Below are 12,499 nucleotides of genomic sequence, written 5' to 3'. Positions count from 1 at the left end.
AAGAAAGCTGAATATATTATCACCCTCCTACACTACAAAACACTCTGGATGAAACATGTAACTGTGAAATCATGCTGTTAATCAGATACTTCATGTCATTTTTGCATAGAAAGGCCAGAGTTTACACTGACATATCCATGTGGATGGAGTGGGTTTTAATGCTCGTTGTGACAGTGAGCAGTGAGCATATAGTATATGGTAAGCAGTACTAGCCTTCTGCTAAAATGGCACAGTATGTGAAGTATACACAAAGACATAAAAATGTTCATTTCATGTGTTAGATTTTTTGTTATCAGGTTCCAGAGAAAATTGGACAACTGGACAGAGAGGAGATGATTAACATTTGAACATAAAAGATTTCACTCTGTGCCCTGCAGCATGACTTTTTGAGGTCTCAGGTACACCCACAGTAGTCCACTAAATGATCTCCTGATATGCTGAAGTGTAAAAACTATTGTTATGACCTCAGCTTGTGGAGGTCACATGTTTAGTAGTTAGGGATGAAACTTCAATACCATCGACACCAGTCCTGATCTGAAGTATACAGTGTTTGACATTAATCTCATTTCTGTACCATACAGAAAAGTTGGAGATGCTCTGTTTTGCTCATAGTACTAAAGTAAAAAGCAGATGTACTATTTATCTTTCAGTTTCTTATTCATACAGAAAGCAATTCCCTTACTTGTCAGTTATATTGTATTAAAAAATTGCTTTTGAGGCACTCTGAGAAGAATATTAGCCGTACTGAAATGTTGCCTTATTGAATGCGGTACATAGAACTTGCATCTTGAGTCTGAAGAATGAGGAAATTAAAGATGTTTTTGAAGCGTATTGTTTCATAGTATGAAATCTTTTGTTTCACGTGATAAAATCAGTAAAATGTTGAGCCAATCCTGCTCTTCATATTGATTTTGTATCTAATATGTAATGTAACAGTGCAACATACATAATAGTCATTACGTATAATGTGCCTTGTGTCAAACCGCCGGGGATCTTTATATGTGTCATAAAACAGTCACAGCTAAGATGTGATCAATATTCCACAGGGTTAGTTGTTCATATCTGTCTATGAAGGATGTATTGGATAAAGTGTACAAGCCCTCCCCCCCAAAATATTGCCAGAAATTGAGTGCTGATAGACATTAATCTATTTTTAGTCGGCTTTGTTTTGTTACTGCTACTACTACTGTAGTGCTACTGTTATTACTGTAAGAAAGATTAGTCTACGTGCTTCCCAGCTTACATCATGGCACAAGATTAGTGCGATAGGGGAATCCCATCCATGTTGAGCAATCTCCTGAGCCTGTGTCATATCAGGAGATTAAATTACTCTCATACCGCCCCGTCTCAGCTGACTCAAATCAATGAACGAGCAGTTAAATCAAACACAATCATCCCTGTTCATTGATTACTCATACCACAGCATGGCACATGTTTAGTTAGGTCATTTTGTGGGCAAATGTAAAAAAAACAATACCAACGAGACGCCGTTGAGCATGTTTGTGTTTGTGAACATGTGTTTGTGAACATCAGCATCCTTTCTGATTTTCTGGACCTCATAATTTTAGCACCTTTCAGCAGCTTCCTAATATTTATTTTAATATTATTTTTGGTATCATTCAGTATGCAAGCTGGGACTTGAAAGTACCTTGATTTTGATCTGATACTACACTGTATGTGTTAATGACGTAATCATAACTAGACTGTCTTATGCATATAAAAGACATTGGATAATGAATAAGTAACACAATACAGAACTGAAATGGTCTGCTCTTGGGAAACCCTGCTTATGAGAATTAGGCAACACTGGGAAATTGAGATTCTTTTAAGTTTAAGTCAGTGTGTATTAGAATTCCTTTTGATACGTTATTACTAACGCCATTGCATACTGTGATAATGATGCAACACTGAAGTCATGTAAATTTTCATCATCATAAAGACATGAAATATGCTTTGATATTGAACATATGGTGCAATGGATCCTCCCAGAAGTGTGCTCTAAGAATACCTTATGTGGGTTCGTAGAACATGCAGTTGTATGAATACTGTAGTTCAGGGCCAGGTAACAGTATAGGCATCTTCTTACACACAATGTACAAACCCTTTGCTCTGAGAACAAACCACACGTGGCCCTCTTTGGGAATCAGCATAGACACTGTGTCATAACTCCCCTTCCAAGGAGGACCATCTGTGAGTGCATTATTAGGAGAATTACCTGTGTAATTCAGTGCCTGTCTTCAGGTCAGCTCTTGATTAGCCCCCCCCCCCTACCAGCAGCTATTCGTTTGCTTTAATCTGACAGAGCTGGCACAGCTGGCTGAGCTGGCATTTGCAGAGTGGCACAAACATTGATTAGTCCTGATGGGCCTGGGACTTGAGGAGATCCTCCTGCCTGCCAGCCAGCGCTACTGCCCGGGCGTCCTGACGCGGGGCCTTGGCGGGGAGAAGGGCTTCCGACAGCTCCTGCCCCCGTGATCGTGTGTGTCTGCGGCAAGCCTTGCCAACGGAGTCTCGGGGAAACAGTCAGGTTCACCCAAGTTCACACAAGTGTTTCAGCTGTACTCAAACTCCATATAATGAATAATGGAAAAAAAAAAACAAACAAACTGAAAAAAAAAAAATCTCAATACCAAGGTGAAGGTATAGTGCAGGCTTGCATTACCATTGCATTGCCATTATTAGCCTTTCCCAAACAGCAAACAATTTGTTGCCACTGAAATGTGCGTTGAGGTGATATGGCAATATTGTGACAGTGTGCATATTTTTGGCAGAATTTCAGTCCCTGGAGTGTCACTGATTAGTAGCATAATATCAAGCGTGCCTCTCTGAGAAAATTGTGTTTCCCTGCCGTTTGGTGTCTCAGGCTGAGACAAGGCATCTCTTACATCTCTCATCTTAATGTAAACCTCAGCTGTGTCCCCTTGAACTAAAATCAAGGGGAAATGCTTTGGTGCTCGAGTATTGGATTGCATGAGCATTGTTGTCCCTTTGATTCAGGCTGCAGCCTGCACTCACTCAGTCCTCAACCAGAGTCACATTTTAAGCTGAAAGACATAAACGCTTCGCTCTCCCAATTAATATTCATGAGCTGCCTTATTTAGCAATAGCTCCAGGGACTGATCAAAGTGTGGCACGCTGCCGCTGCCGCTGCCTCTGCTGCTGCCGCTGCCACTGCTGCCGTCTCTTTCGAGAGGACCGCGGCGCACATGTGACACGGGTGAGCGCAGCCGCGGCGCTCAGACAGCCACTCCGCCAGCCTCCGGGATGACAGAGCGTCGCGCTGCCAGCCCCTCCGCTCTCCGGCGGAACGCGGCGACACAGTGAGGCTCCGCGCAGCGCGCACCGTGTGCCGTCCTCCATGAGCGCGGAGTCTTTTGTACTGCTGCCTCAGAGACTGAATCCTCATCCTTATCTCTCTCTCTCTCTCTCCCTCTCTCTCTCTCTCTCTCACTCTGAAGGAGTAATGGAGAAGATCACCATGTAGACAGCAGACTGAGAGAAGCAGAATGGGAGACTACATATGGAGCGGCACCGGACTGCAGCCGTGAGAGCAGCCATCCTCTGGACCTCAGCTGGGCTTTTTTTAGCATTCCCTGGATGGTCTTATTCCTTTTTTTCCTGAAGCAGAGGGATTTTTCCTTACATTTCAGACAGTGGACTGGGTTATTTTCTCTCCCGTCTCACTTGGTGACCCTGTGATTTGCGATTCCTTTCACCGCCGATCACTCAGAGCCTCCTGCTACGCTCCTGATTAGAATTCACTCAGCTTCGATCTAAGCTCTAAGCAATACTAGACATCATGGGGGACATGTCGAACAGCGATTTCTACGCCAAGAACCAAAGAAACGAGGGCAACCATGACGGCGGCTTCGGCTGCTCGCTCCTGGAGCTGCGCTCCCTCATGGAGCTGCGGGGCACGGAGGCGGTCGTCAAAATCCAGGAGGACTATGGGGGCACTGAGGGACTGTGCAAGCGCCTGAAAACGTCGCCAACAGAGGGTGAGTCTGCGCCTCCTATGGGCTTTCCCCTGTGCTGCACCGCTGCAGCCATCAGGGCACCTCATTTGTACACGGGATGAATGTCCCCGTTTTAATGATTCTCCCCTATTGCACAGGTCTCCGCTATGCCCATTCACTTAAATATAAGTTGCCTAGGAACCGCGCAAGTAATTCTTCTCTGAGTTCTCCCGCTCTGTCCATCAAGCACTCCTACACTGGAGTTGTTCAAGAGAACAGGTCTCCAGGGCAACAACTCAGAGGTTAAATCCATATGTGCTACTTTTTAATATTTGAGAATCACCAAGGTGCACTGTGTATGGTGTTATTGATGTGGTCACATTTTTCTAAAAAAAAAAAAAAAAACAACAACAACAACAAAAAAAACATTATAAACTCAGTAACAGGATAGGGAGAATACATTTTTAGTCTCACCAAAGAAGATAACCCTTTTTCTTTGCAAGTTAACTTGAAACTCTCATTGGTAAGGACAGTGAGAATTGCATGGACTATACTGTTTGTCCTTCCCCATATTATAACCTTCTATTAATACAGTATTACCTTTACTGTGCTGTGATAGGACAGCAAAAACAGACCGCTATATATCTTTGTTCACATGGTTTATGGGTTCAGTCCACACTGCACACATGGGTCAGTTGATGACACCATTACATACACTGACACCAGTTTATTTAGTGCAGTGCTTTTCCAACTGCTGGTTAATTGCATGCATATTTCCCTAGTGCCAGAAATGTTGAAATAGTTGACAGAAATTGCTGTTCCATAACTGCATGATTAATTCTGAAGAAGAGGATGAAATAATTTTGCTGCCTTTCATTGGGGTTGCGAAAGGAAATGCTTAAAGCTGAGGATTGATCCCAAAAGTACTAATTATAGACAACCTGCTGATAGACACTTCAGCTTGCAGAGGGCAGTGAAATGGCAAACAATATATTTTTTTTCTGGGTAAGAACCAGAGATGATGAAATGCACAGCAGCTCTTATTTTGCTGCTCAGGGTCATGCAAGTGGCGTGATCGCTCCATGTGGCATATGTGACCACAGAAATAAGATCTGTGTTGTTTTCCCTCATGAAAAACAGTCTGTCAACATGCAAGGCCTGTACCGTGTGCGAGCTTGCTCCCGGGGGCCCTGCTTCTCATCTAGCAGTGTGGAGACCAGGTCTGTGTCTCCCAGCCCAAACGCTACACCACGTTGCTGGAAATCTTTGGGAAATCGCAAAGATATTCGCAGCACTGAGCAGCAGCAGTTGCATCACTCTGCCCAAGTTAACATCCAAAGCACCACACGATAAAGAGGACAAATGGTCACACGTAGCCATGTTAATAAGCTGGGCAGTTAGCCACTCTCTCTGGTGAGCTCAGTCACCTTCATCTACTCAGCACCCCTCTGCTTTACAGCATGGCGGGCCATTTTGCTAAGGGTGTGCCGATCATCTCTGATTTTCAGCAGAAGAGCATGGGAAATATCCAGTTAGAGCTGGCGTTGCATAACGTTAAACTGGAAGGGGTGAATACCCTGCAGACACGGCTCACATCCTCTGCCTCTCCCTGAGCAGGCTGTAGTGTGCAGGTGCTGTTGAACCGCCGCGCCGTTGCCGGGTGCCGTGACGCTCACTTCCTAGAAGTCGTGGGAGTCACCAGTGGTGTAGGTGCACTTGGCAACAGGGACTTTAACAGGATCTGTGTGCCACAGTGCAGGGAGGCTGGAGAAATCCCAAGGCTGGAGGGGGAAAAAAGCTATTTCAGGCAATGTAACCTCTAATGTGACGTATGACAACCTTATAGCTAGGCAACGTGTTCATAAATGCTGAGAGAGGTCACAGCAGAGCATTAGTAATCAAGAGATTTAGACAATTATGCCCTGACAATGTAAACATGTTAACCAGCTTTTGTTTTGTTCTGCTAGTGCATGTGAGGGAAGAGGACCGGGATGACACAAAAGTGGTCATTAGAAAACAATAGACAAGTGATGTTTCCACAAATGGAAAACTGTGTTTTGCTTTGTCAAAACAAGAACATAAATTAGACATAAATTAGAATCACTGATTAAAATACCAAAGATCATCCACTGCATGTTTTTTTTTTTACTACAAACTGCCCACCCACAGTGCAAATATTATATTACAGTGGAGAAAGAGTAAAGATGCATATACAGAAAAGTCTGTGTACAACCGTCAACCACAGAGGAAGGTCATTCTTCCAAAGAGTTGTGTTTAAAAAAGGATCTCTTGAAAAGACAATTTAGGGCTAGCATTGTATGCTAATAGGTGCATCGTGCCGTGCTTAGCACCAGCTGTGAGCTGTGAGAAGTGTCTGTTCCCTCACAGACTCTGTCCTCCCCCATGACTTCCTCTGCTCCCATTTCTATTTCTGTTAGATAGCCCATCACATTTCAGCACAATGCACATCCTCTGGTAAATGTGCTACTTCTAAAAATAATCCGCATTTCTGAACTCTCTCCTCTATGTACATTACAACAGTGTGTTTTGTCAATTCATGGATGAAATTATTTAAGAAATGCATTTTATTTATATTTATAAATAAATAATTCACCGTGATTTAATTCCTCTACCATCTTTTTGAAAGACACGACCCTGTCATGGCCCAGGTTCAATCTAACCAGAATGAGTTTTGTCTCATGGATTAAATCATTTAAACAAGTTTTGAGCTAATAATCTGTGACAAAAAATATATGTTAAAATCAACAAATAAGTCCCTTAAATGTAATACCTAGAGTAAATGAAAAAAATGTGTTATATTAGAGGGCCTGTGTCAAAAGTAGACCAGCTTCTCTGCCCAGTATCAAGGAAATACAGGATAGTCATTTACTGAAGGAAGAGCCACTCGTATTGGGGGCATTGAAGTTAATATTCCAGAGTAATTCAGGCAATTTTTTATTTTGACAAGTCTGGCATATAAGATATAAAGATGTTGAGCATTTCTAAGGGAAAACTATATAAGTATTACATTTCATGACAATGTGTTTTTTTCTGTTGATATATGATATAACCCCAGGGCTTTGCTCTTTTGGGTTTTGAAACAGATATCTGACAATAATCTGAACATGATCTGTCATAATCATTTTGAGAATGAATTGTATTTTTTAAAATTTATAATCTAAGAGCAGCCAGAATTGAGCCTTAGCCAAATTTGTATTTTTTCTGTCCCTGACAACCTCATCACACCCTTGTGTTTACAAGATAAGCATTTACAGAACATCATTCACTCCTGAATATGAGAATTTTCTCTACTATTACTTTTGGATTGATAAGAGAAAATTTTACACAGCCACTTGGTCCTCAGCAGTAGCACAAAGTCCCTCTATCAAACTGCTTTCAGAGAATGAAAACACACATACATCGTGTTTAAAAGTACATTCTCTGTAGAGGTTAGATTTCAAAATACTCTTTGCAGTATAAGTGAATTAAAATTGATCGAAAGTACATGTAAATGCATGTAATGTAATGAAAGCAGTGGCTGCTTGAGAAGGCTTTTATGTGGGGTGTAAATCAACACAAAAATGCTTTCAGCATACAAGAACACATCAGGTTATACACACATTCTAAAACTGGGAAGAAGTGGGTAGGTTTGCTTTGTTCTCTTTTAGTTTGTGTAAAGTAATGTGGGTCAGATAGATTAACATAACTTTGATTCATTTTGATATCAGTATTTTTAATGGTAGACTTAACCCGTTGCTTGACGGATGTCATTCCTCCTATAGCAGAAACACAGCCGTACTTCTGCCCTCATTTAAGTACCTCATTAGCTTGCTTACCCTTAATTCTTGTTTTATATCACATTCTAAAGCTCCTTAAACATTGAGCCATTTTATACAGCCCCTGATTTCTCTGTGACCAAAGATTAGCCTAAATCAAAACTCTGTTGTGACACTGGAGTACAGCTGATGCCTTGTGGGGACACGTGCAGTGCAGCTGTAAATACAACAAATATGACATACTGTATATTGCCCATCCACCACAGGCCAGTAAGAGAATTATTGCAGTCAGCAGTCAATGATTCACATGTGCATTTCCATCGTCAACTGTCTTTCACTTTGATCCCCTGTGACGTTGCGGTCAAGGACACGCGTTTAAAGAGGGCAGTGCTGGCGCTGGTGCGCAGCCTTGTGACTGCGGCAGCAGCAGCAGGAGCCCTATATCACGCAGTCATGTGCACTGATAGTTAGACAGTGTCCCACCTCTGGTAAGCTTGCCCTTCCCTAATGATCATGGTAATCTGGTCTTTCAGGCCAAGCCCCCCCCGACACATCCTATTAAATCTCAGCTCCACCAGGAATTGCTCAGATGGAGCGCAATCTCTGTTAATAAGGACAATTTCTCCTACTCCCAACTTACGGTGCCCTCATTCTACCAGCGGTTCTTGAGGAGGAGAAGCGGGTATCTCTGAGGGACAGATTATAAATATGCCGCCATTTCCTTGCCACTAACAAAAGCTCTCTGCCAGATGACCTTGGGGACATTCAATGAAACAAGTCCTGCTGTCTATAACACACAGTGCATCCCATATAGTATCAGTATCAGTGGTTAAGAAAAGGACAGAACTACCTGTTTTGACTTTTTTTTTTCTTTGTACAGGTTGTATATTTCCATGAATGCATTCAATCTAGAGTGCGTTAGCCAATGGCTGTGCGGTATATATATTTACACTCACACACAACAACAAGTTTAAACAGAGAGTGCTGTCCTACTCCAAACCACTGATATTCTAGCATTAGGATTCAGTTGAAAGGTTTTCTTTGTACGTTTGCTTTGTTGAGAATGTTATTTTATCTTTTCCATCCCATTTATATTTATGCTGTAAATATAAAATAGCATCAAGGGCTTTAATTGCATTAAAAGAAAGACTAAATTTCCCATTCATTGTCTGTCTCTTTGGTTGGGAAGATTTGTTTGTTTGATGTAATTACACAATTTTTACAGAACATTTGAAAGTCTCAACCCATTAACTGACTTCTTATCTCATGTTATGAATGGACTTTCATTAAGAGAAGATATTTGATACGGTTACTTAAATATCAGGTGTTCGTAGCTTATGTGTCCCAGTTTTAAATGCTTCTAGTGCAAGTAGCTCAAGCAACGAGCTAGTAATGACTTGTTAGTTTGTGCTGTACATTATGTACCTTAGTGAAATGCTAAGTAATACATGGAGTAAGATAAATAATAAAAATACTGTATTTTCAAATGCTTTGTATTTTAACCTGGACAATAGCTAATGCCAATAATAATAATACAACTTCTGTTACTACTTCTGCTGCTACTATGACTACTAATTGTAATTTAATTAATGATGCATTTGATATAGGACTGTTTTTAACACTGTTGTTTTTCAACAGCTACTGAAAATATATTTTATAAGCAAATATACTGTGGAGAAAGCCTGAACATGACCCACCACAGTCCTGTCTCACACTGAATATTCGCTCTGACATTTGGCTCTTGTCTATAATAGGTGTCTCTTTTTTTTTTGGTGTGCAAGCACTTTTCACAGGAAATCACAGATGGTGGGATGACATTTAAGGTTTTAAAAAAAACTGTATATGGAGAGGAGAGTTGACAGACCTCAAGGAGCTGATAGAATAGCCAATTCCCTGCGTCTGGTGTTTGAATGCATGCAACGTTCCTCGCCTCAGTGTTAAGATCTGTCACTCCCGGCCATGAGGGCTGTCCTGATAGCTGCCTGACTGAATTAGCCAAAGTGATGCTGAAGCTAGCTAACTGCTGACTAAGCTTTGCTTCTTTTGTTTTGTTACTGGATTTCTCAATATCCTGCCTGACCGATGCTTCTATTTTTACATTGGCATTGGTGATGTGCAAATGTAAAAGGCGATGACGCAGTGTGATATTGTCCCTGCAGTAACACCACATTCAGGTGTCTGTGTACTTGAGAGTGGTGATAGACGTGAGCGTGATGGATTGCCTTTTTTGCTGTCTGCAGTAACTGTCATCATAGCGTAAGCAATGTCACCAATTTCGCTCAGAAGCACATCTAAAAGACAGCGCAAATGATATCCTGTATTCAGCGGTGTATTTGAAGCACAAGGTCTTATCAAGGTCATAGATGAAAATGTAACCAAACACCAACTTTAAACACTCTCTGCCTCTGTCGTATGTCAGAAGGGGGGGGATTTTTCATGTTTCATGTTTGCAGATGCCTGTTTATTTTCAAATGCAACCTTAATTTACATATTAAGCGCAACATTGAATACGGATGCGACTGTTTGCATATTCCTTCTCTGCATGTGAGCATGTCTGTAACTCATCATGTCTGTCGGTGTCTGTGTGAGAGGGGATGAATAAAGGGTGATGGGTAAGTGGATTACCAAGTGCCTTAAATTGGATATATTTTCAGATTTGCTACCTTTCCCTGTGAAAAATAAAGCCAAAACACTACTGTAAGCTTAGAAAGAGTTGTGAGGCTCGTGGACTGCCGGTATTATGCAGAATGAAGGGCAATATCACAAGGCCAGGTTTTTTATGCTGTAGGTTTAATGTCCTTTACCCACAAAGAGCAGTATCAGAATGAGTGTTTAGTCAGTGTCCTTTAACCTTAGTTATCATGCATAAATATTGTGAAACTATATATAAAGTTAAGCCTGCAGTTAGGTAAACAGCTTTACGTAAAATTATATAAGTGCCTCTATTCTTTTTTCATTGTGGGCAAAGCTTTCATTTCTTAACATTTTTAACATGAAAAGAGCTGCCTATTTTTACACTGTTTTGCATGACTAGTAAAATGTTACGTGGTCTGGCTTTACTCCTAGGGCGTTTTCCACCCTCTTGTAGAATATATTTAGGACTTAAGGTTAGTGCAACTGCAGACAATCGGAACAAATGATGGGATGAAAGCAGCTTCCTTTCCAAACCAATGACAATTGAGGGATTCCCCATGATGCAGTGATGACGTTAAGTGTTCATACAACCTTATTTCCTTACTTTGTTGCCTTTTCTGAACAATTGCAAAAACTTGTTAAACAGGTTTCCGTACACTTTTAAAAATGCACGCATCAAGCAGTTTGAAACAGAAATATGGAAATTATTTTGATATGAAGTTTTTAGTTATTAATATTAATATTTAAATGATTTAAAATATGTTATAATTAATATTGTGTTTATTATGTTAATCATATTATTATATTTTATTTTATACTAAATTAATTGTTGGTGTTAAATACGGAAGCATTATGATTTGTTATGTGCATGTAGGGTGAGGAGAAACAAGTAAGTGTTTTCTGCCTGCTTCTGAAAGCAATATATAGCTGGTCACAGCAATCTGTAGTGTGCACATTTGATCAAGAAGAGGAAGAAGTTGCTTGCTGTGTCAGGGCATGCACATGTTCCCTTGGGCCTCGCTTGTCAAGAGTTTTCAACACTGTCTGTTCATAATAACCACATCTGTCAGGGAGCTTTCAAATCCTCGGCAGAAAACTTAATGTCCCGCAAAACCATTTCTTATAGCACCTTGCTGGAGAAGTTTTGTCTTTGTTTCTCCTATTTTAACAAGTTTGATGGAAAAAGCTTTATGTATGTTGGTGTATATATGATGTTATGGTGATAAGTCTGAGCAGTCTATATTCATCTCTCAGTAGAAAGATATTGGATACGATTACATTAATTTACTACATATGCTTAATTTCTGATTATGCCATGGTACAGAAAAAGGTGACATCTTGTAGGTAACAACAAACAATGTTGCCCTGATCAGTCTATTACCTGGTATTGTGGCATGCAGAACTACAGTACCACTCTGTGACTGAGTCCAGACAGGTATCTGGTTTAAGGAGAGGGTACCAGTCCAACCTACACTGTCCATCAGACGATGAGTAAGGGCCACTCCATCTATGTCATGGTACCTGACATTATTCATTTGCCTTGCAGAAATCCTTATCCAAGATGAGGTCCAAGAGATGGTTATTGAGATATTTACTGAAGCAGGCTCAAGGGGCCAGAAGTGGGAAACTGCAACATATGAGTTAAAAACCCAACTTCTGGCCCCTTGAGCAAAATGCCTAACTCAACCTGCTTCATTAAATATCTCAATAGCTAAAAACACAACTTCTTCACCACTCTGCCAACCTACCACACACATTCATTTTATAATCCCTTGCAAGTGTTGATGCAGTTTTTCATGTGCTGCAAATTTTTGGACTCATTTGTCTAACTTTAATATGTGTAGTTTATTAAACATATACAATTGACATATTATGGAAGCTCCAAAATGAATGTTAGTTATTATATCTTAAGATCTGCATTGAAGACACTGTTTTATAATGCACTGCAGGATTCAGATGATGGCTTTATTTAATGAAAACCCTCGACTGTGATCATTATTCAGTATTAAGCAGAACAATTTTGCCTTTGAGGTTCGGAGGACCTTTGCTGTCAGTTAATACCACAGATGAACTGGGCTGTAGTTTTTTTTTTTTTCTTTTTTTTGCAAAAGATGTGGGATTATTGCTAAGGCA

The 12,499-nt window shown here is 40.7% G+C and overlaps 1 protein-coding gene across 10 annotated transcripts in view; it reads left to right on the top strand.

Moving 5' to 3' along the window:
- The window catches only part of atp2b2 (ATPase plasma membrane Ca2+ transporting 2), a 139,256-nt gene that overhangs the window by 67,525 nt on the left and 59,232 nt on the right, over window positions 1-12,499 (top strand). For all 10 annotated transcript variants that reach the window (XM_036531103.1, XM_036531101.1, XM_036531099.1 and 7 more), the window contains one exon: window positions 3,459-3,998. In XM_036531103.1, the coding sequence (XP_036386996.1) occupies window positions 3,800-3,998 (199 nt within the window). In that variant the 5' untranslated portion in view covers window positions 3,459-3,799. The remainder of the gene's footprint in view (window positions 1-3,458; window positions 3,999-12,499) is intronic.

The sequence above is a fragment of the Megalops cyprinoides genome, chromosome 6 (assembly GCF_013368585.1).
Source record: "Megalops cyprinoides isolate fMegCyp1 chromosome 6, fMegCyp1.pri, whole genome shotgun sequence".
Classification (NCBI taxonomy): domain Eukaryota; kingdom Metazoa; phylum Chordata; class Actinopteri; order Elopiformes; family Megalopidae; genus Megalops; species Megalops cyprinoides.
The sequence above is the reverse complement of the archived record's forward strand: the minus strand, read 5'-3'. Positions and strand labels throughout refer to the sequence as shown.